This window comes from Myotis myotis, unplaced genomic scaffold (genome assembly GCF_014108235.1).
Source record: "Myotis myotis isolate mMyoMyo1 unplaced genomic scaffold, mMyoMyo1.p scaffold_m19_p_2, whole genome shotgun sequence".
NCBI classification, from domain to species: Eukaryota; Metazoa; Chordata; class Mammalia; order Chiroptera; family Vespertilionidae; genus Myotis; species Myotis myotis.
In genome coordinates this window covers 34484221-34509250 of record NW_023416324.1, presented here as the reverse complement: position 1 = coordinate 34509250, position 25030 = coordinate 34484221, and the positions used below count along the sequence as shown (strand labels likewise).

The following is a 25030-nucleotide window of genomic DNA, read 5'->3' as shown; positions in this document are numbered from 1 at the left end:
ATGGAATACTATGCTGCTCTAAAAAGGAAGGAACTCTTACCATTTGCAACATCATGGATGGAACTGGAGAGCATTATGCTAAGTGAAATAAGCCAGTCAAGGAAGGAAAAATACCACATGATCTCACTCATTCATGGATAATAGAGACCATTATAAACTTTTGAACAATAATAGATACAGAGGCAGAGCTGCCTCAAACAGATTGTCAAACTGCAGCGGGAAGGCCGGGGAGGGTTGGGGGGCAGGAGGTAGGGGGGTAAGAGATCAACTAAAGGACTTGTATGCATGCATATAAGCATAACCAATGGACATAAGACACTGGGGGATAGGGGAGGCTAGGGAACTGTCTAGGGCGGGGGGATAAAATGGACACATATGTAAATACCCTTTGTAATACTTTAAGCAATAAATTTTAAAAAAATCACTTAGTGGTGTGTAATAAAATAAAATGAAACCTTAAATAATCAAAGTTTTCAAAATATTTAATACCTCAACAACCAGTACTTTTCTGTACTCCCCTATGTAAGAAGCAAAAGAAGCCAATATCATGAAGTTATGTTTTAAAGAATTGTCTCACTTTAAACCATAGATGCCTACATCCAAAGTACTGAGCCCTAGGCAAACTTCCAGCTATAAGTTAACTAAGTTCTAGGGATTTAAAGTGCTATGGTGACTATAGTTAACAATACTATACTTGGAACATTGCTAAAAGAGTAGATCTTAAAAGTTCTCAACACACACACACACGCGCACACACACACACACACACACACACACACGATAACTATGTGAGGTGATGGATGTGTTAACTAATCTTGTTGTGGTAATCATTTTATAATATATGAGTATGTATATCAAATCATTACATTGTATACCTTAAACTTACACAATGTTACATGTCAGTTATATCTCAAAGCTGGAAAAAAATAATACAATATTTCTTGGGGGATATTCGCAGGTCTGTACATAAAGGTCTGTCTTATCCTTCTCATTGACTGCATTATAATCTATGAATATAGACCAACAATTTTCTTTTTTATTTAAATAACTAGAGGCCCAGTACACGAATTCGTGCACCAGTGGGGTCCCTCTGCCTGGCCTGCGGGATCAGGCCAAAATGGGCTCTCCGACATCCCCCAAGGGGTCCCTGATTGCGAGAGGGCGCAGGCCAAGCAGGAACCCCACCGGTGCATGATCGGGGCTGGGGAGGGACTGCAGGAGGGCTCCAGGGTTTGTCCGGCCTGTCTCGCTCAGTCCCAATCGGCCAGACCCCAGCAGCAAGCTAACCTACCAGTCAGAGCGTCTGCCCACTGGTGGTCAGTGCATGTCAGAGTGAGCAGTTGAGCGGCCTTAGCATATCATTAGCATATTATGCTTTGATTGGTTGATCGGCCACCTGGATGACTGGACACTTAGCATATTAGGCTTTTATTATATAGGATTCTTTATTCAAAGTATTACATGTCCCCCTTTTTCCCCCCCATTGACCCCCTCCAGCCCACTCCTGTCCCCTCTCCCCCACCCCAAGCCTTCAGCACCCTATTATCTGTGTCCATGGGTTATGCATATATGCATACAAGGCATAAACCAGCAATTTTCAACTGGTGTGCTGCAAGAGGCACACTGATGTGTTGTTAGAATATTAAAAACATGCAATATCTGACTAGTCAGGAGCACTGACCTCTTTTCCCTTAGATTGTCAAATAAAAAAATGACAACTGCCAACACAACAATAGCCATCCAGTGTGAGTGAATCAGAAGCATACCTATTTTTTATCAGTTCAGCAAAAAATATAATTTTTGGTGTGCCGCAAAATTTTAGTTATTAGTTTGTATGTGCCATGAGATGAAAAGAGTTGAAAAATCACCGAATTAAATCAACAGAATAGAAGTCTAGAAATAAACTCAAAGAGTTTTTGGTCAATTGATTTTGACAAGGATACCAAGATCATCAGAATAGCCTTTCCAACAGAGGGTGCTAATACAACCGGTTACCAGCCGTGGGCAAACTACGGCCCGCGGGCCAGATCCGGCTCGTTTGAAATGAATAAAACTAAAAAAAAAAAAAGACCGTACCCTTTTATGTAATGATGTTTACTTTGAATTTATATTAGTTCACACAAACACTCCATCCATGCTTTTGTTCCGGCCCCCTCCGGTCCAGTTTAAGAACCCATTGTGGCCCTCGAGTCAAAAAGTTTGCCCACCCCTGGGTTAGACCCATATGAAAAGAATGAAGTTGGGCCCCTACCCTATATCATATAAGTGCATTAAACTACGAATAATAAGCTAAAACTATTAAACTCTTAGAAGAAAACACAGTTATAAATCTTTGTGATCTTGAATGAGGCAATGGTTTCTTAGCTATGATGTCAAAAGCACAAGCAAACAAAAGAAAAAAATACAGTTGACCCTTGAACAGCAGAGGTTTGAAATGTGAGTCCACTTGTTCACACAAACCATATTATTCAAAGGTCAACTATATTTTGATCCTCAGGAATTTGCATATGTAGAAGAGCAACTTAAGTCATATGGGGATTTTGACTCAGGGAGCTAGGCACCCCTAATCCCCCATGCTGTTCAAGACCAACTGCAAATAAAATAAATATTATCAAACTTAAAAACATTTATGCTTTAAAGGATACTATCAAGAAAGTGAAAAGATAAACTGTGGAAAGAAAGTAGTTTCAGTCATATATCTGGTAAGGGACTAGTATCCAGAATATATAAAGAATTTTTACAACTCAACAATAAAGACAAATAACCCAATTTAAAAATGGGCCAAGGATTTGAATAGATACTTCTCCTAAGCAAACCAAATTGACAGTATCAGCTGGTGATCGTGTTAAAAAGGAAATTAAGTAGGGTGGTGACCAGAAAGTTGTGGGGGAGAGGGGTTCTACTTTAACTTAGATGACTTTAAAAGACTATGAGGAGTTGATATCTGAGCTGAGATTTGAATCAGAGGAGCCAGCCAAGTGAAGAATCTCAGGGGAAAGTTCAAGGCAGAAGGAACAGCAGGAAATGATTCATTAATCTTGGACTGACTTGTTTGGTGTGCACAACAGGAAGTATTTCGCTTTCGGAGAACAATAAAAATAGGTTTATTTGTGTTACTCTTATTAATTTGTGCAGTTATTCAGTGTCTGGTAAGTTAATGTTCAAGAAAAAATATTTTTATTAAAATGTTCTATTATTTTATGTTGATGATTACTCATTTATTTCAGCCCTTTGTATTCAGCATGTCTCTATGGAAATAAACCTACATTTCTATGAAAATTGAAGGTTTGTTTTTTTGCGGCCCACCAAAGCTTAAACCTTATTTGGCCCGTGTTAGCCTTTGAGTTTGACATACTTGCTTTACACGGAAGAGTTAAAATAGTTGTAGGTCTCTTAATTGTCACACTCTGACTATATTCAATTACTTTACATGAACTTCAGTGTGCCACATAAAACACGTCATCTGAAGGGATGGCTACATACATTTCAAAGTAACTTAAATTAAGAACAGATCAAAATATTCTCCACGTAGGCCCAGCTGGTGTGGCTCAGAGATTGAGCTTTGGCCTACGGACCAAGAGGTCTTGCATGGTTCAATTCCTAGTCAGGACACATGCCCGGATTGTGGGCTCAGTCCCCAGTGTGGAGCATGCAGGAGGCATGCCAATCAATGATTCTCTCACATCATGGTTGTTTCTATCTCTCCCTTTCCCTTCCTCTCTAAAATCAATTTTAAAATTTTTTTAAATATTTCTAAAGAAAAAAAAAAAATCAAGCCAGAGTCTCATCTGACCTGACCAGTGTGGCTCAGTTGGCTTGAGCATCATCCTGTACAAAAGACTGTGGGTTCAATTCCAGGTCAGGGCTCATAACTAGGTTGCAGGTTCGATTCCTGGTCAGATCAACTAGGGAAGGCAACCAATCAATGTTCTCTCTCACATCAATATTTCTCTTTCTCTCTCCCTCTCCCTTCCTGCCTCTCTAAAAATCAATCAAAAAATATTTTTAAATAGACAAATCTATAGAGACTGAAAGTACATTAGTGGTTGCCTACAGTTAAGGGTGAAATATTGAGGAGTGATTGTTAATGGAAACAGGGTTTCTTTTGGGGGTGATGAAAATTTTCTAAAATCGATTGTGGAGACGGTTGCATAGCTCTGTAAATATACTTAAAAACATCTATTTTTATACTTCAAATGGATGATATGTGAATTATTTTTGTTGTTGTTAATACTCACCCGAGGATATTTTTCCATTGATTTTTTTTAGGGAGAGTGGAAGACAAAGGAAAAGACAAAGAGAAACATCGATATGAAAGAAACACATCAACTGGTTGCCTCCTGCACGAGCCCCGACCAGGGCCTGGCGGGGAGGAGGAGCCTGCAACAAAGGTATATGCCCTTGATCAGAATCGAACCCAAGACCTTTTGGTCTGCAGGCCAACGTTCTACCCACTGAGCCTAACTGGCTAAGGCTGGTATGTGAATTCTATCTCAATAAAACTGTTTGTTTAAAAAAGAACAAAAAGCAACAGGCAATACAAAACTTTACCAAAAATTTTCATATGAAATTGTTACAACTAAGATGTTTAGCTATTCTATTACAAAATAAATATTTTTAAACAACAAAAGCCCATACATAAAAAGGAAGAAGTTAAAGATACATGAGAAAGAGAGAGGGAAGAAAGATAGAAGAGAAAATCCATAGACTGAGGTCCTCAAAAAATTTGTGAGAAGATGGAATCCAGAACATGCAAGGATTACCTCTTCCACTATGATGGGGAAGGATGCAGGCAAGAGGCAGGAAAATAAGTATACACTAATAGGTGGGGGGACAAGGGTATTCCCACCAAATGGACTCTACTATCTCTGTGAAGCATGGCATCTTCTATGAGTGATGGAGGAAAGAGGAAGGTTGAGAGATTGTAGAAAAAAACTGCCAGAGTGACAAAGCAAATATTCACTCAATATTTTAATTAGCCGTCTGTGCCCTAACAGTAAGACTAAAATAGAATACAAGAAATGAAATAAGTGGACAATCTTAGTATGAAGACTTAATGTGAACAAAATTCCAGGAAACAGAAAATCAACTTTCATAATAATCTTAACATTAGCATGTGAATGGGGAAAAATTATGAATACCTCAAAACACTTTCCTTGAATGTGAAACCATTTATACGATTCCATATACCATGCAAACTTAACTTTTGCCAAAAAAGAAAGTAAATTGCCATTTTTTAAGGAATCAAACTAGTCTAAGAAGAGAATCCTTTACAATAAAGTAAATAAAAAGGAAAACAATTGACAGGGCTGGTCATTTGTTTTTCTCTATAAGCAGTAAAAGGCATTCCATTCTTAACCTAAATCACTAGCTTTGGGATTATGTAACTATTTGAAAATCTAATCCTATGACTATTGCCAAATATAGGAGTAGCATATTCTACTTTCTGTCCTTCCACAAATACCATCAACAAAACTGCTAACAAGAGAACTAACTGCTTGACTGATTAGCACACCTTATAAGCAAATGATCGCACACTTGGGATATGTTCGACAGGCTATCCCAGCCGTGGGCAAACTACGGCCCGCGGGCCGGGTCCGGCCCGTTTGAAATGAATAAAACTAAAAAAAAAAAAAAAAAAAGACTGTACCCTTTTATGTAATGATGTTTACTTTGAATTTATATTAGTTCACACAAACACTCCATCCATGCTTTTGTTCCGGCCCTCCGGTCCAGTTTAAGAACCCATTGTGGCCCTCGAGTCAAAAAGTTTGCCCACCCCTGGGCTATCCTATATAATAAAGAGGTAATATGCAAATTAACCCTCATGGCCTCACAAGATGGCTGCCTACAACCAAACCAGCAGCGGGGTTAGTGAGAGACAACCAGGCTAGCAGGGGGAGCAGTTGGGGGTGACCATGCTGGCAGGCAGGGCAGTAAGAGGCAACCAGGCCGGTGGGGGGTGGCAGTTAGGGGCGACCAGGCTGGCGGGGGGTGTGCAGTTGGAAGCAACCAGGTCGGCAGTGGGGGCAGTAAGAAGCGACCAGGCCGGCAGGAGGTGGCAGTTAGGGGCGACCAGGCTGGCGGGGGGGTGGGGGGTGCAGTTGCGGGCGACCAGGCCAGCAGGGGTGGCAATTGGGGGCAATTAGGCTGGCGGGGGGGGGGGGGGAATTAGGAGTGACCAGGCTGGTAGGGAGGGGGCAGTTGGGGGCAACCTGGCTGGAAGCGGGGGCAGTTAGGGGCGATCAGACCGGCAAGGGGGGGGGGGGCAGTTAGGGGCGACCACACAGGCAGGTGAACGATTAGGAGCCAGCGGTCCAGGATTGTGAGAGGATGTCTAACTGCCGATTTAGGCCCAGGATCAGGCCTAAACCGGCAGTCAGACATCCCCCGAGGGGTCCCAGATTGGAGAGGGTGCAGGCTGAGCTGAGGGCCCCCCCCATGCACGAATTTCGTGCACCAGGCCTCTACTATGATTAAATAAAAGCCACTATTGCTAATATAAACTCAATCAAGTTTTACATAAATCAGGAAATGTACATATATTTGCTATTAATTTATTCTGCACAACTTACAAGGCTGTGTAAGCAACAACTCCAAAACAGCCTTCTGCCTCTCATCTCTAAGCCTTGTTTAAAGGACCTTGGACATTCTTCCATTCACTATGAGAACAATGTGCCTCATTGTAGGGTTTGAAGATTATAATGCTCAGTACTGCCATCAAAGAGTTCACAAGCTTGCTATACAGATAAAGATTGTACTAGAGATATGGCTAATTAATTATAACAGATGTAAGTAAAATGATTAAATGCCCAACAGATTTATATAAGCAAAGCTCAAAAATATTAGAAGAGGGAAAAATCAAGTTTGAATAGAGTATTGAAGGAAAACAAAAGTTATAAAATTTTCACATACTTCATCCCACTGGTACTACTATTTTAGGAGGTTTTTGTTTTCTTTTGGGGGCATTTAGATTAGATACAATTTTTCTTTTGTTCTTTTTATAATTCTAAAGCTGCTTTATTACATTTAGACTGTTAATACATACCAAGTCAACTTAATAAGAATCACAATTGACATATTCATGAACAGTTTATTTAGAAAAGTATAAATCTGTTTTTAATTATTTGATGAAAGTGGTGCTGATATCTTTCTAGGAGAATCAGAGACTACCTCTTTTACATCTCTGCAAGAGAAATACATATACTTAAGCTCTTCAAAAACCTAAAATGCAAAAATTAGATGGCAGATTTTTGGTCATCTTGTAGACATTGCTAAGGACTGCCAAATAACACTTAAACATGTTTTGAGCCCTAGCTCACTGGCTAGAGCATCGGCCCTTGTACTGAAGGGTCCTGGGTTCAATTCCAGTCAAGGGCATGTAACTCAGTTGCAGGCTTGTTCCCTGGCCCTGGTTGGGGCACATGCAGGAGACAACCAACCAATGTCTCTCTCTGTCTCTCTCATTGATGTTTCTTTCTGTGTGTCTCTCCCTCTCCCTTCCCCTCTGTCTACAAAAATAAAATCAATGGAAAAATGTCCTGGGTGAGGATTAACAAAAAAACACACCATGTGTTTTGACTAGTAGTGGTTTTAAAATACAAAGTCACTATGAGTCTTCCAGTATGTAACTGCAAGGAACGCAATGATTCTTTTTATGAAGAATACCTGGAATAGTCCTGATAACTTACTAATTCATTGTTTCTACCTTTCTCTCCAAAATGTTTCAAAACCAATACAAATCAAGAGAGTTAAATATTTATGGGTAATGCCTAAACAAACCATATTTGGTAATCTCAACTAGTTCCTCATACCAACTTGATTAACCTTTAACATTTCCCTAGTTATACCTTTTTCCAGTTCCTAAGGCCACTGATGTAAATCTTTACCTCATTCCTTAAATCCTGACTCTACCTTCATTTTTAACTCGGACCTTGCTTCCCATCCCTACAACATTTAAGCATACTCCTATTTTAGAAGCCCTTTTCCTCAGTTCCATATCCCTTTCTGCTTCTTTCACAAATGCCTTATCTTGAATTTCACTACTTCTTACCTCCCCTATTTATTCTTCAAACTACTCCAATCTGCCTTCCACACCCACTGCTCCATAGAAACTGTCTAAGGGCATCAATGATGTCCAAACTGACCAATCCAATGGATATCTTCAAGACTTTATCTAGTCAACACTCTCAATAGTATTCAAGGCAACTCACTATTCCCACTTGATTACTACATTCTTCTGTTGTTGTTGTTTTCTTTTTCTTTTCTTATATCTCTCGCTTTTTTCGTAGTCAATATCTTAAATGTGATCTAAAATCTGTCCACAAATTCTTTGACACTCCTTTCACAAAAGAGTCTAATTCGCCTCCCCATACTTAAATTCCCATTCCCAAGAGCCTGAGCTGAACTTAATAATTCATTTCTAATGAACAGAATAAGGTGAAGTGATATTCTCAGACTAGGTCATAAAAGGCACTGTGGCCTTCTCCTTGCTCTGACTTGGATTGCTCTGCTCCCGCTGGGTGAAGCCAATGCCTTGTCATGATGACACTCAATGGAAAGGCTATCTGGTGAGGAACTAAGGCCACCTTCCAACAGCCAGCAATGAATTGAGGCTTTCTGCGAACAGCTCTGAAAGTGAGTCATCTTTGAAGCAGAACCTCCAGCTCCAATCAAGCCTTTCAGATAACTGCAACCCTAGCCAATATCTTTTGACTACAATTTCATTAAAGATCCTGGGGCAGACCCACCTAACTAAGTCACTCCAAAGTTCTGAGCCACTGAAACTATCAGATAATAAATGTTTGCTGTTTTAAGTTGCTAAGTTTTGAATAATTTTTTACAAAGCAACAGATAACTAATCCAATGATGTTTCTCAGCATCATGTCCAAAGGCTCTATTATTCTCATGCTCAACTCTCTGTATATGTAAAGCTAGTATTGTCTATAACCCAGATATTTTCCTAAATTCCAGGCCATATGACATCTTTTCATCAATTTCAACATGACTCAAAGCCACCACCTTTCTCCCCCAACCTGTTCTTCCTACCTTCCCTATCAGCATTCATTGACGTAAAACCTAAAAGCTGGATTTCATCACATTCTTCCTACCCTTTCACTCACATCCAGTTCATCACTAAGGCCTATAAATAGTGCTCTCCTGATCATTTCTCTGCAACAACAGTATTTAAAGAATATAAATTTCATCTGAACCGATTCATCAATTTTAAAATCAGAGAGACAACAACCAGAGCATAATGTGCCACTTAATGTAGTATATTCCACCTACAAAGTATTCTTTCCCCAAAAGAGCCAAACTGAATTTGATTAAGCTTCTACCTCTAGTAAATACAGAGGACAAAGGAACATGTTTAAATATACCACAAAGATGTTACCAACAAAATCCAGAATGTGGACAATTTTACAAAACAAATGATATGGTTTCTTCAACAAATAAATGGCAAAGAAAAAAAGAGGGAAGGAGGACACATATTAAAAGAGATCCGATTTTATATGTGGATCTTCTTTGGAAACCTGACTCAAATAAACCAACTGGTGAGGGAAGAGATGTTTGAGACAATCAAGAAAATTGGACATTGACTGGATATTTGACAATATTATTATTAATATTCAGTTGTAATAGTGGCATTGTAACATTTTTTAAAAGAGACCTTAGTTTTTAGTAATACATACTAAAATATTTACAAATGAAATAATATGGTGTCTGGGATCTGCTTTAAAATAATCCATTGGGGAATGAAGGTACTGATGCGAGTATTAATAAAACAAAATTGGCCATCTATATATATATAAAAGGCTAAATGACCAACTGTACGTACGTCCGACCATCCGGCAGGTATATATGATGCACACAGGCAATTTAAAAATAAACATTGACTCACGCATGCACGATATATATAAAGCTCTCACTGGCGCCAATCACACGCATGTTTTAATTTTATAATACTGTATTATATATACAATTTTGACATGTAATTTTTGGCAGTAATGTAATTACCACCTGAATCTTTCTTCTAATTAATTTCCTTTTAATGTGCACAAATCCATGCACTGGGCCACTTGTATGTTTATAATTATACAAGAGGCCCAGTGCACAGATTCGTGCACCGGTGGGGTCCCTTGGCCTGGTCTGCGGGAATCGGCCGAACCTGGCAGTCCTACATCCCCCGAGGGATGTAGTAGTGTGCAAAGTGGCAGGCGGCTGGTGAGGAGCCCAAGCCTGGGCTGGGCACCCTGCCATTCCCATTCATCCTGGCCCCGCTGCACCTGCTGCCGCTACCACTCAGTAGGCTCACTGCTGCTCTGCTGCAGTGTCCGCATGCCTGTCCTACGGCGACTGCGGCGTGCCCATGACTGAGAAGCGGCCGCGGGCTTGCACCCAGTCAGTCCCAATGCTGGTCCCAATACCTGGTCCCAGTCCAGATGGGGAAGCAGCGCACAGGGGGTGTCCACGGGAGAGGCTCATGCCTCCATAGCTGCGCTCGCCAGCCATGAGTCTGGCGTCTGGCACCCGTTGGTCAGCTGAGCAGCACTCTGCTGTGGGAGTACACTTACCACCAGGGGGCAGCTCCTGCATTAAGCGTCTGCCCCTGGTGGTCAGTGCGCATCATAGCTACCGGTCGCTTAGGCTTTTATGTATATACCAGCGGCCCGGTGCACAAAAATTTGTGCACTCGGGGGGGAGGGGGGTCCCTCAGCCCGGCCTGTGACCTCTTGCAGTCTGGGACCCCTCGGGAGATTACGCCCTGCTGGCTTAGGCCTGCTCCCGGGTGGCAGAGGGCAGGCCCAATCCCTAAGTGCAGCCCCTGGTCGGGCTCAGAGCAGGGCCGATTGGGGAGTTGGGGCGCCGCCCCCTGTCATGCACAGAGCAGGGCGATCGGGAGGTTGTGATGCCACCCTCAGTCACGCTCAGGGTAGGGCCGATTGGGGGGTTGGGGCACCGTCCCCTGTCACACTCAAGGCAGGGTAGATGGGGAGGTTGCGGCGCCACTCCTTGTCACGCACAGAGCAGGGCCCATCAGGGGGTTTGGGGCTCTGTACCCTGTCACGTACAGAGCAGGGCCCATCAGGGGTTGGGGCACAGCCCTCTATCACCCACAGAGCAGGGCCGATCGGGGGCTGGGGCGCCGCCACTCTCACACTCAGGGCAGGGCTGATGAGGAGGTTATGGCTCTACCCCGTCACACACAGAGCAGGGCCCATCAGGGGGTTAGGGCGCCGCACCCTGTCACACACAGAGCCACAGGGCAATCAGGGGGTTGGGGAGCAACCCCCTATCAGGCACAGAGCAGGGCTGATCAGGGGGTTGGGGCACCTTCCCCTGTCATGAACAGAGCAGGGTGGATAGGGAGGTTGTGGCCCCGCCCCCTGTCACACACAGAGCCGCAGGGCGATCAGGGGGTTTGGGCACTGCCCCCTGTCATGCTGATCCCGGTGCTGAAAGGCATATTATCCTTTTACTATATAGGGTAGAGGCCTGGTGCACGGGTGGGGCTGGCTGGTTTGCCCTGAAGGGTGTCCTGGATCAGGGTGGGGGTCCCCACTGGGGTGCCTGGCCAGCCTGGGTGAGGGGATGATGACTGTTTGCAGCTGGTCACACACCCTTCAGGGTGGGGGTCCCCACTGGGGTGCCTGGACAGTCTGGGTGAGGGGCTGAGGGCTGTTTTCAGGCTGGGGGTGACTGAAGCTCCTAACCGCTCCTTTTTTCCCTTTTTTTTTTTTTTTTTTTTATTCTGGGCCAGCTTTAGCTTTGAGTCTTGGCTCCAGCTCTTAGGCCTCTGCTGCTGAAAGTAGGTTTCTGGCCTTTGCTTACAATGTTGCAATCCTGCTGGCTGAAGCCCGGGACTAAAGCAGGTTTCTGGGGTTTTGTTTAGCTTCTATGTTTGTTACATAGTTGCTTAGAGTTGCAGCTCAGAGGCCTGCAGCGGCAGGCGGGAAACGTTGGAGTCCTCCGTCACTGAAGCAAGCAAGCCTCATGTTAGTTTCAAGCTGTCTGGCTGCCGGCCGCCATCTTGGCTGGCAGTTAATTTGCATATTGCCCTGATTAGCCAATGGGAAGGGTAGCGGTCGTACACCAATTACCATGTTTCTCTTTTATTAGATAGGACTAGAGGCCCGATGCCCAAAAATTTGTACACTCGGGGGGAGGGGGGTCGCTCAGCCCAGCCTGTGCCCTCTCGCAGTCTGGGACCCCTCAGGGGAATGACCACCTGCTGGCTTAAGCGTCTCCCCGGGGGATTGGGCCTAAGATGGCAATCAGACATCCCTCTGGCAGCCCGGCAGCCCTCAGGGGATGTCCACTTGCCAGCGGGGAGCAGGCCTAAACTGCAGTCGGACATCCTTAGCAATGCTGAGGAGGCAGGAGAGGCTCCCACCACCACCGCTGTACTGGCAGCCATCAGCCTGGCTTGTGGCTAAGCAGAGCTCCTCCCATGTGAGAGCGACCTGACCACCAGAGGGCAGCTCCTGCATTGAGCGTCTGCCCCCTGGTGGTCAGTGTGTGTCATAGTGACCAGTCATTCCCAGCCCTTCTGCTGTTAGGGTCAGTTTTCATGTTACCCTTTTATTATATAGGATAGAGGCCTGGTGCACGGTTGAGGGCCGGCTGGTTTGCCCTGAAGGGTGTCCGGATCAGGGTAGGGGTCCCGCTGGGGTGCCTGGTCAGCCTGGGTGAGGAGCTGATGGCTGTTTGCAGCTGGTCACACCCTCTTCAGGGTGAGGGTCCCCACTGGGGTGCCTGGCCAGCCTGGATGAGGGGTTGATGGCTTTCAGGCTGGCCACACCCCCTTTAGGGTGGGGTGGTCCCCACTGGGGTGCCTGGACAGTCTGGGTGAGGGGCTGAGGGCCGTATTCAGGCTGGCCAAGCCTCCGGGCAAAGGAAGCTCCCAGCCTCTCCTTTTTTTCTTTTCTTTTTTAATTCTGGGATTTATTTACCTTCTATAATTGAAACTTTGTTGCCTTCAGTGGAGCTCAGAGCAGGCTGCGGCAGGCAGAAAGCTTGGCTTCCTCCATCACTGGAGCAACCAAGCCTCCTGCTCGCTCCAGCTCCGTGGCTGCCGGCCACCATCTTGGTTGGGTTAATTTGCTCTGATTGGCTGGTGGGCGTGGCTTAAGGTGTAGCGAAGGTACGGTCAATTTGCATGTTTGTCTTTTATTAAATTTGACTAGAGGCCCAGTGCACAAAAATTTGTGCACTTGGGGGGGGTCCCTCAGCCCGGCCTGTGCCCTCTCGCAGTCTGGGACCGCTCGGGGGATGTCCACCTGCTGGATTAGGCCCACTCCCCAGGGGATCAGGCCTAAGCTGGCAGTCAGACATCCCTCTGGCAGTCCGGGAGCCCTCGGGGGATGACCACTTGCCAGCGGGGAGCAGGCCTAAGCTGCAGTCGGACATCCTTAGTGCTGCTGAGGAGGCGGGAGAGGCTCCTGCCACCACTGCTGTGCTGGCAGCCATCAGCCTGGCTTGTGGCTGAGAAGAGCTCCCCCTGTGGGAGCGCACTGACCACCAGGGAGCAACTCCTGCATTGAGCATCTGCCCCGTGGTGGTCAGTGTGTGTCATAGTGACCAGTCATTCCCAGTTGTTCTGCTGTTAGGGTCAATTTGCATATTACCCTTTTATTATATAGGATTATTATATAGGATAGAGGCGTGGTGCATGGGTGGGGGCTGGCTGGTTTTCCCTGAAAGGTGTCCCGGATCAGGGTGGGGGTCCGCTGGGGAGCCTGGCCAGCCTGGGTGGGGGGCTGAGGGCTGTTTTCAGGCTGGTCAAGCCCCACAGTGGGAACCCTCACCCCATGGGAGTGTGGCCAGCCTGGGTGAGGGGCTGAAGGCTGTTTACAGGCTGGCCACACCACCTTCAGGGTGGGGGGCCCTACTGGAGTGCCTGGCCAGACTGGGTGAGGGGCTGACGGCCGTTTTCAGGCTGGCCACGGCCACGGGCTGGAAGCAGGTATCTGGGATTTATTTAACTTCTAAAATTGAAACTTTGTAGCCTTGGTCCTGCTCAAAGCCTGGGTTGCCCCTGGCAACCCATGTTCCCAGCCCCTCTTTGAGCAGAGGCCATGCCAGCTGGAAGTAGGTATCTGGAATTTATTTATCTTCTAAATTGAAACTTAGTAGCCTTGAGCGGAGCTCAGGGATGGCCAGGGCAGGCAGGAAGCTTGGCTTCCTCCATCGCCGGGGGCAACCTAAGCCTCCTGTTCACTCCAGCTCCATGGCTGCCACCATCTTTGTGACGCACTGACGGAGTGAGGGTGTGATGGTTAATTTGCATATCACTCTTTTATTAGATAAGATAAACTAATATATAAACTAGAGGCCTAGTGCATGAAAATTCATGCACTCGGGGGGGGGGGGAGAGGGAGCCCCTCAGCTCAGCCTATGCCCCCTCACAGTCCGGGACCCCTCAAGGGATGTCCAACTAATGACTTAGGCCCGCTCCCTGGGGGATCAGGCCTAAGTTGGCAGTCAGACATCCCTCTGGGAAGCGGGCCTAAGCCGTTAGTCGGACATCCTTAGCACTGCCGCAGAGGCGGGAGAGGCTCCCGCCACCGCTGCTGCACTGGCCAGCCATGAGCCAGCTTCTGGCTGAGCGGCACTTCCTCTGTGGAAGCGCACTGACCAACAGGGGGCAGCTCCTGCATTGAGCGTCTGCCCCCTGGTGGTCAATGCACGTCATAGCGACCAGTCATTCCTAGTCATTCTGCCGTTAGGGTCAATTTGCATATTACCCTTTTATTATACAGGATAAGGTGGATAATAGGAGTTCATTTTACTATCCTCTTTTATGTAGGTTTGAAGTTTTCTATAACAAAAATGTTTTTTTCTATGTAAAAAAAGTGTTTAAAATGACAGTCCTGAGGGTAAAGTTCAAATTCCTTAGCATAGTTTATCAAGAAAGCCTTTAATTATATATGACCCCTATTTACCTCTCCAGCTCATCTCACAACTGTCTACCACAGCCCAAGCTTCAAGACGGACAAGTTCCTCACTCTTGCCCCCTCCAAAAACATTATCTCTATCTCAAACAGTTTAAACTTCTCTCTCTGCTCACATGGCTAACCCCTACTCATCATTAAGACAACAGCAAACCTGCTTCTTCTAGGAAACCTTTCCTGACCCTCCAAGACTGAGTCAAGTAACCCATCTATATAACCCCGAAACATACTATGCTTCTCTATCATAGCTCTTACTTGCTGCATCCCAGAATCTAGGTATCATGAGGACATGGATAATTTCCATCTCATTTACCATTTTAACCCCTCTTGCTAGGTACTCAACAAATATTTAATAAATTTACAAAAGGCATGACCCCTCCACTTTCCAACTTCTCACATATCTATACCTCCCTCAATTTTTCTTCCTTTCCCATCTTCCTTCCTGATCATGAGTCACATAAATGGTTGGCTGTTCAACAGCATTCCCAAATTTATATCCACAGCCTTCCCTAGGCATCTCATCTAATAAAAATTCAACTAATAAATTCTAATCTAGCATATCTTTATCTCCAGGCTCGAACTATGGCTCCTGGTTCCAAGGATTCAATGTCCTATCTTCAATCTCCTGTTAGCTCCCAAACTCACCTTTACGCTAGAGCTGCTAAGAAATTCTCTTATCTTCTTAATAACCCTTATGTTCTCAAGCTTCTCAATTTGTGCATACTTCCACTGCCTGGAATGCCATTCTCTTTTACCTTTTTTTTAAGTCTAGGCTCAAATGTCTCCCTGGCCTTTCCCAGGCAATGTTCCCACAGCAGCCTAGTCTTATTTATATTATAGAATTTATCATTGTACTGTACACTTGGACATTGTTTCAGTACATTAGGATTCTGAAAGATTTGAAAGTACATCTTAATGATTTGCGTGTGGCTGATACCTTGGAGGTACATCGTCCAGGAAGAGTATCAGAATTAGTTGCACAGCCTTTAAGCGGAGCAGTAAATAGCAAGTCACTCTATTCCTTGTTTCAAAAATTACTTGGATTCTGGTCTGGCTCTCGTTGTAGATCTGTTCTAGGGTGACTGAAAATCTTTAAACTAGATTGGTCTTGCTTTAAAGTTTTGAAATTATGTGTAGGTGTCTGTTCTGCTAGATTGTGAGTTCCTAGATAGAAGGGGCTCTCTCTCCTTCACGCTTGCACCTCCAGCATATAAAGTACAATGCCTATTATAAAGTCGGCCCCAAATAAATATTTCCTGAATGGATTACATCATATTGTTCCTATTAATTAAGAGACTGAGCTAGAGCTGAAAAGACTGCCTAAATCTACTTCCCTAAAGGAGGAAATCAGGGTAATAATATCTTAAGCTCTTTTTCAAAAACTGCAGATAGGTTTGGGTTTAGGCCAAGGCCCAGGACCAGAGAATAAGGCCCAGGCTACGTAAGGTAAGCTTTAGGAGAATCTATTCAGTTCACAGCAGTTTTAAGTGATCCTAACCCAACCCTGAGATTATCCCAATATCAATTTTCATACAGGCTGACTTTAAAGCAAGACCAATCTAGTTTAAAGATTTTCAGTCACCCTAGAACAGATCTACAACGAGAGCCAGACCAGAATCCAAGTAATTTTTGAAACAAGGAATAGAGTGACTTGCTATTTACTGCTCCGCTTAAAGGCTGTGCAACTAATTCTGATACTCTTCCTGGAAGATGTACCTCCAAGGTATCAGCCACACGCAAATCATTAAGATGTACTTTCAAATCTTTCAGAATCCTAATGTACTGAAACAATGTCCAAGTGTACAGAACTCACTGCCAACATTCACTGTGTCTCTTACTTTCTCTTTAAGTGAATACCTATCTTTTCCCCACCTTTATATTGGACCTCCTTTAATCAGGGGTTGGGTATTATTTTATTTTCACAAGATGATTTTAGTTTACAATATTTCTCTGCTGTTTCTATGCAAGCAAATGCTTTAACACCAAAAAGCCAGAAAAGAAAAAAAAAAAAACCTTCTAAATAGCCATTAGTGAGAAATATGATACCTCCTTCTCCTGGTGAGGATGATGTTTTATAGAATCTAGTTTCAGAAGGGAAGCTAAGTGTTTGGGTGGGAATAGGGGGAGGGGTCTATGAAAAACCTGTATTAGCCAGTAAGACAAAGAGAAATTTGTCAAGGTATTCAGAAACTAAAAGGGCAAGGAGGCAGAAAAAGACTACACTAATGGAAGAAAAACAGGAAAAAAGAAAATTCTGTTTGGGGTAGGAGCTCCCCCCAAAACCCGTTTGAGGCCTCTCTAGTATGGCCCCACATGCAGACACACACAAATTTGGCATTTGTAGAGTAACTTAATTCCATAGTGCCAGTCATTGGAACTACTCTACCTTGAATAAGCTGGAAAGGCTCCATGGGATTTTCTGATTATCAGGTCTACTGAAACTCAATATTACTCTTCAGTTATCTGAGTCATGGGATTTCATAATCCCAGTTTTCAGAATATAATATTTAGTTACCTCTCTTTTGTGACTACCTAAAGATAATCTTGAACAATTTTGTTCAAATCTCATTCAGGTTTGGCCTTTCTTCCCCCTTTAAAAATTATGTAGAGAAAGGAAGTTGATATTTGAAGGACGTTGAAAGTTTCTACTCCTGCAGGCGTGCCTTAGTAACTCACAGCTTGCACTTTTCTCCTTCCTGTAGTGAAAGTGAAGTTTAGTGGAAAAAGTCAGAAAGCTAGGAATTTGGAATCCTGGTTACACCACTTACTGCTAGCTCTTAGGTCTTGAGCAAACGACTTAAAAGCCTGAATGCTTAGATTCCAAAACTGTAAAATGAGGAAATAAATTGGGGATAATAAATACCTACCTTGAAGAGTTATTGTTAGTAAAATGAAGTAAGGGAATCACTAGACTAGAATATAAACTCCAGAGAAATGGTGAATGTCTTGAACTCCTATTGATTCTTGCTCACATGCACCCCAGCGTGCACACCCACCCACATATACCTTCCTAGCCTAAAGCAATAACATATAGTGGGAGCGAGCTCAATAAATATTTTTTAAATGAACGAATAAACACAAGTGTTCCCATTTATCTCATTAATATTTAACCTTTTTCCATGATCATATTTTTTGTCCCTTGTCTTCTATTGTTTTCTAGAGCCTTCAGGGCATTCTTTTTTGTCCTAAGTGATTTCCTCCCTATCATCAGCTATTCTTAACAAGACACCATTCAGAACAAGTACCTTTGGAAGTAATTCCTCTTCATACCACCCACCTTCCTTTTCTAAAGCGATGGGGGTGGAGGGGGTAGTCAGAACGTAAGATTCACAGCAGCTCATGGACTCGTACCACCGCCGCGCATTCGTGTTTAACGACAGTCAAGCCGCGAGCTCAGCCCTCCCTGGAATGTAACTTTCAGGAGACACCGTACCGTCCATTCCCCTCGCTAACAAGAGACGGCTGTGCAGGAACCCTCGGCTCTCAAAAGTTCAGGCAGCGGTTACTCTCGCCTCCCACTGAAACAATGTGGGCCGACAGCAGGGACTTCGGACCCTTGGTGCTGCCCGAGGGCCGGTCACTACGGACCTGGCCAAGCTGCGCTCTTCAATCCCGGGAGGGAAGCGAAGGGGCGCGGCCGTCCGCAGGGCCTGGGGGTACAGGGTCAGGTCCATGACAACGTGGGGCGACAGCGCCACCGGAGCCTAAACCACGATTACCACCACCCTCCCCGCCCAAGTACAGCCCCGCTGGACCCCACCCACGCTAACCCCCCACCAGAAAACGAACGCCGCTAGCCCCCAACCCATAAATCAGACAGCCACCACCTGTTTATTGGCTGCACCCGCATCTCCTTCACCCTCATTGGCTATCCGGGCGTAAAACCCTCCTCTCCGAGGGAACCCTTGCTTACGGCGGCACCCCCAGCCTAGCAACCTCAACCCCGCTCCCCCAAAAGCCCGGCCCCCCTCTACCCAGGGATAGCGACGCCCGAGAAGCTCCGAGCCTCGGCCCGCGGGGACTCACCGTGTAGTAGGAGAGCAGCCCTGCATTGTAGTCCAGCACGAACCAACGGTACTGCCAGCCCTTCATCACGTTAGTCCATTTGCTCAGCGGCCCCTCCATGATGGACGCCATCTTGGGAGCCGCCAATGACAACAAACGGCCTGACGTCATTCGCCTATAAGGCATTCATCGGGCCGGGGGCGGGGCCGCCGCGGGCGGGGGCGGGGCCGCGCGGGGGTGGGGCCAGCGGCCGCTGCTTCACCTGGACTTGCCAACTCTCGCCCCCAGCTATCGTCCTCAAACATGCTTTCTTTGATCGCCTATTGTGTGTAGAACTCAGTGCCTGGGCTGTGACAAATGCAAGCATGAGTACAGCTATTAAGATTATTTATTACAAGAATTAATTTTACTAGCCATAATGATACCTTACATTTCCAAAAGATTACACATCTGGCCTTTCAATTTATGCATTCATGACGCAAATCCATTCATTTTATAAATGTTTGCTGTTTTATGCTTTGAGCATTGAGTAGAGACCTCATGTAGAGTTGAGGGGAACAGGCAATAAAATAAATAGTAAATTATATAGTATATTAAAAAGTGGTAAATACTATTAGGCAAGGAAAGAAGCAGAGAGTAGGGGCGACAGTTTTTAATTTACAAATAGGGAAGGCCTGAATGAGAAGGTAACTTCTGAACAAAGAAAGTGAAGGCTGAAGCCTGGAGGAAGAGCTTCCAAGGGGCAAGAAAAGCAAGTGTAAAAGACCTGGAGTCTGACATTTTAAAGGAACAGCAAGGAGTTCAATGTCTGGAGTGCCAGGGAGAAAGTAGTAGAAGACAAGGTCTGAGAAGTAAGGGCAGATCACTTAGAGCTTGTGGAACTATTGTCCTACTATATCCAGGCACTATTAGACATTCTGAGAATTAAACAGTGAAGGAGTCAGACAGGTTCCTTGCTTTCTAAGAGCTTAAATTTGGTGATTGAAAGCAAACACTAAACAGTAAACAAGAAAAATATCTAGAAGGAAAGAGCTAGAAAGGAAACTGGGAAGTGGAGCATTAGCTGTAAGTGGCAGTGAGGTCAAGGGAGAGGTTTTCTTTGTATTTTACTTTATTTCATTTCATTTTATTTTGTTTTATTTTATTTTATTTTGGACTTAAAAAGTATTTTGTTTCTTCAGGTACTGTGTTGTGAATCTCTTCTCTTTGCTGATAACAGAAGTGCTAGGAAAAAGAATATCACTGAGTGAGCTAAACAGAGAACCTACTTGCTAGCTAATCAATTAGGTAAAGATCTAAAGTAAGTTAAAGTTTCTCATGCTTAATCTGTTAGATATCTTTTCCCACAGTAATTGAGGTATAATTGCCATATAACATTATATAAATTTATGGTGTACAATGTAATGATTTAATATATGTATATATTGTGAAATTATTAGCACATTAAAGTTTAGTTAACATCCATCACCTCACCTCACAGTACTTTCTTTATATATATATATATATATATATATATATATATATATATGATTGATTTTTTACAGAGAGGAAGGGAGAGGGATAGAGAGTTAGAAACATCGATCAGAGAGAAACATCGATCAGCTGCCTCCTGCACACCTCCTACTGGGGATGTGCCCGCAACCAAGGTACATGCCCTTGACCGGAATCAAACCTGGGACCCTTGAGTCCGCAGGCTGATGCTCTATCCACTGAGCCAAACCGGTCAGGGCTCACAGTACTTTCTTGTGATGAGAACTTTTAAGGTCTACTTGATTAGCAACTTTCAAATATACAATACAGTATTGTTAACTATTGTCACTATCCTGTATATTACATCCTTAAAACTTTTTTATCTTATAACTGGAAGTTTTTACCTTCTGACCACCTTTAAGTTTGATGTAGTCACATATTTTTATTTTTGCTTTTATCATTGCCAAGACCAATGTGAAGAAGCTTTTTCTTTATGTTTTCATCGAAAAGTTTTATGGCTTCAGGTCTTACATTTACTAGTTAGTCTTTCATCCATTTCTAGTTACTTTTTGTGAGTAAAGATAGTAGTGTAGTTTCATTTTTTTGCATGTGAAGATCCAGTATTCCCAATGCCATTTATTGAAGAGACTATCTTTTCTCCATTGAGTATTTTTGGCTCCTTTGTCAAATATTAGTTGACCACACACAGGTTTATTTCTGGGCTCTCAATTCTGTTCTGTTGGTCTATGTGTCTGTTTCTATGCCAATACCATACTGTTGTAATTACAATAGCTTTGTAATATAGCTTGGAATCAGGAAGTATTTGTTTTTATTTCTCACTAGAGGCCCAGTGCACGAAATTTGTGCATGGGGGGTGGGTGTCCCTCAGCCCAGCCTGCACCCTCTCCAATCTGGGACCCCTCAGGGGATGTCTGACTGCCAGTTTAGGCCTGCTCGCCTGCCTGCCTGCCTGATTGCCCCTAACTGCTTCTGCCTGCCAACCTGATCATCCCCAACTGCCCTCCCCTGCCGGCCCGATTGCCCCCAACTGCCCACCCCTGCCAGCCTAATTGCCCGCAACTGCCCTCCCCTGCGTGACCACCTCCTCCACATGAGGCAGAAGAGACTGGCCTCCTCTGCGCCACGTGGAACCACGGGACCCCCAGGCCTCACTGCACGGAGCGGCCACTGGGCTCTGTCACCGCTGTGCACACGGCCATCTTGTGGCAGCCATATTGTGACAACATCGCTTGCGAGGACACGAGGACCACCTAGGCTTTTATTAGTATAGATCAGTGGTCGGCAAACTGCAGCCCCTTGAGTGTGGATCTTCCACAAAATACCACGTGTGGGCGCGCATGTACAGTGCGATTGAAACTTCGTGGCCACACTCAAGGGGCCAAAGAGCCACATGTGGCTCGCGAGCCGCAGTTTGCCGACCACGGTATAGATGGTTGCTTTGGGTATCCAGGTCTTTTGTGGTTCCAAACAAATTTAAGGATTATTTCTTCTGTTCTATAAAAATCCCTTGATAGGGATTGCATGGAATCTAAGATGGTTTTAGGTAGTATGGTCATTTTTAACAATATTAATTCTTCCAATCCATTAACACAGGATATCTTTCCATTTATTTGCCCAGGTACCTAATAGTATTAATCATGAGTCCATATAAACAACTGTCTGTGTTTTCACTATGCTAAATAACCTCCCCAAAATACACTACACACTTCTCACAGAAATTTTATGTCTAGAAACATTATTCAGCAGAAAGCCTCATGTTGCTGATGTCTTTTGGGATAAACAGAGTATTAGATCTTGAAACATCATGATTCAGATTGAGTTAAAAGATTTACATAGAGTAATTACTCCTCCTCCATTAGCTTCCTAAGAGCAGGAACCAAGTTTTGCTCATCTTTATAACCCTAGAAACTATCCGAGGGCCTGGCACACAGAAAGTGCTCAGTAATTATTGTTTGATCTGAATTATGTGTTCCATTGAAACTGCGCTACTCAGTTCCAAGGATTGTGCTAAGCACCATCACCTATACTTTCTCCTGTAATCCCCACAACAATTCTTGAGCACTTATACCATTACACCCAACAGAATTAAATAAAGAGATAATAAGCAGAGGCAGAGACAATACCAATATCAATAACTTGTCTCACTGAATGATTGTTTAGGTAATCAAGTTTTGTTTTTTAAAAAAGGAAGAACATAAATGGCTTGTGTTTCTCAGTGTGACGTTTCCTTTACACGGCTGTTTAGAAATGTGAAAATATTATTACCAACATTTTCGCAGCCGAGATCATAGGTACAAATTGCTTCAAAATACATTCTGTTATTACTATTATACATTCTGTTATTACTATTAGTGGGACACAGAGTTATTGAGTGGCTGGCCCAGGGTTACACAACTAATAAACAGCAGAACCAGAATTAGATTCTAGGTGTTTTCACCATAGATCCATTTCACCCGTGCTGCAAACTATATTTATAATGTCTATGTGTAAATAAATGTCTTGGACACGACACAGGCAGTATAATAAGTTTCTAAATCAGTTTTGACTTTTATCAGGGTCACCAGGCATAGGCAGGTTCTACATAGCTTCAAATGTCAAAACACAGGTCAGCAGGGAGAGCTGGGAGCAGGGCAGTTCTTGACTCCATGTCCAATTGCACAGCACTTTGTCCACATTCTACACCACGTGTCAAACTACATGCTTTAGGTCATCGGCTAAAATTAAACATGGAAAAGACATATCAGCTCTGATCCCCAATTCCTCAGTGACTGGCTTTTCGTGGAATGAGGTAGCCGCCGAAGCAGAGCAGAAAATGGGGATTCGATTCAGAATCGGAAGGAAGAGATGAGGTTCACCATTAAACAGCATAAGCTCATCAATGGCAGGAACTGGAATTAATTCATCCTGCCACTTAGAATATCAACAAACGTTACACTGATGTGATTCTTGATAGATGATTCTGGTGGCAAAATTGAGAACAAATCAGAGAGGGGGGCCAAGGCTGGAAAAAGAAAACAAACTAAGAGACTTTAAAAGTCAAGCAAGCAGTAGAAAGAGTATAAACTTATACAGTGACAGCAGGGATGGAGGGTGGGAAAGATACTGTATTGTATATTTATTGAGTAGCATTTTAGAGTTAAGATTTTAAAACGCACTAAACAACAGAATTAAATAAAGAGATAATAAGCAGAGGCAGAGACAATACCAATACCAATAACTTGTCTCACTGAATGATTGTTTAGGTAATCAAGTTTTGTTTTTTAAAAAAGGAAGAACATAAATGGCTTGTGTTTCTCAGTGTGACGTTTCCTTTACACGGCTGTTTAGAAATGTGAAAATATTATTACCAACATTTTCGCAGCCGAGATCATAGGTACAAATTGCTTCAAAATACATTCTGTTATTACTAGTTCCCTGCCTTCTCTTCCTAAACTTCCCACCAACTGCTTCTTTGTTGTTGCTGTTACTGTTGTCATGTTTCTTAATTGGCAGTTGGTGAGCATCAAATAAAACAACGTTTACAAAACACTGCCTTCCTAAGGGAGAACACAGAACCGACAAACACTTGACTGTCCTTTGCTATGTGTAGAGGAAACAGAAGATCAGACTGAAATATGGGAAAAGCAAACTAAGCTATAGCCTATTTTGTCCACAAACCCTTTCCTCTAGCCAGAGAGTGAGAAAGTTTAGGAAAATTTGGCTATGGTTTTGAGGCAGAAGGGGAGCTGGGAAAGAAGAAAAACTATTTTAGGAGCTCTAGGCTCTGTAAGTGTTCCAAGGAGAGAAAAGAGGAATACACTTAGCTTTTACCCTCCTCTTCTAATGTCCCCTTGGAGACCCACATCCCAGCTACCCTGGGCTTTGTACGTTCCACAGACATCTCTCCCTCCGATGGAATGGACTTGTCATTTCCTTGTGCCCCACCTATACTCTGAACAAACATCTAACAGAGTCTGGGACACCTATTGCATTTACTAGTTCAGAGAGATTAATGCTCTCCCTCCCCACCCCCACCCCCGCCCCCGCGCCCGCCTTGACAGTGGGTTTTTGAGGACTTGGTCCTATGTGCATACTCAGACTTAGCACAGAGCCTGATATGGACAGTATGGAACAGTGGAAGCAGCATAGGCAATCCAGATAAAAAGGTGAGGGGAAGCTGGCTTGCTGGAAATACAGTTTTTACCTATATTTTGTATTTATTTGGGTTGACTTAGAGGAGCTAATAGAGGTTATAATCAGAGACTGGAGAAAGTTTTCAATTTCAGAGGTAGTAGAATAGTTCAGGTGATAGAAAGTTGAGGGTATAGGCGTAGGAGTGGATAGCTAAAGTGTGTGGAAAGGTATAGATTACAGGAGACTGGAAGTCAAAGAATTGTGAGACCACCATGCTAGATACTTCATGTACATGGAAGTTGAAAATTATTTGAATAAATGAAATAATTATGGTGCAAAATTATTATTGTTATATATAAATAGGTATAAAATGGTTTTAATCATATATAGTATGATTTTAATTTTATAAAAAATGTCCATGTCTTTCCAGAAGACTATAAAGATATACAGAACAACATTTGTAGTCA

At 43.8% G+C, this 25030-nt stretch overlaps 1 protein-coding gene across 14 annotated transcripts in view; it reads right to left on the bottom strand.

Moving 5' to 3' along the window:
* Nucleotides 1-19115, bottom strand: part of OSBPL9 (oxysterol binding protein like 9) — a 148445-nt gene extending 129330 nt beyond the window's left edge. For 13 of the 14 annotated variants that reach the window (XR_004974057.1, XM_036349760.1, XM_036349770.1 and 10 more), the window contains exon 1: nucleotides 18981-19104. Coding sequence is in view for 13 of the 14 variants with exons in the window: in XM_036349760.1 (XP_036205653.1) it covers nucleotides 18981-19091 (111 nt within the window). In the remaining variant the exon portion in view is untranslated. Of the gene's footprint in view, nucleotides 1-18980 lie in introns of all 14 variants that reach the window. The other variant, XM_036349761.1, reaches the window with a different exon arrangement.
* Nucleotides 19116-25030: the final 5915 nt, after the last annotated feature.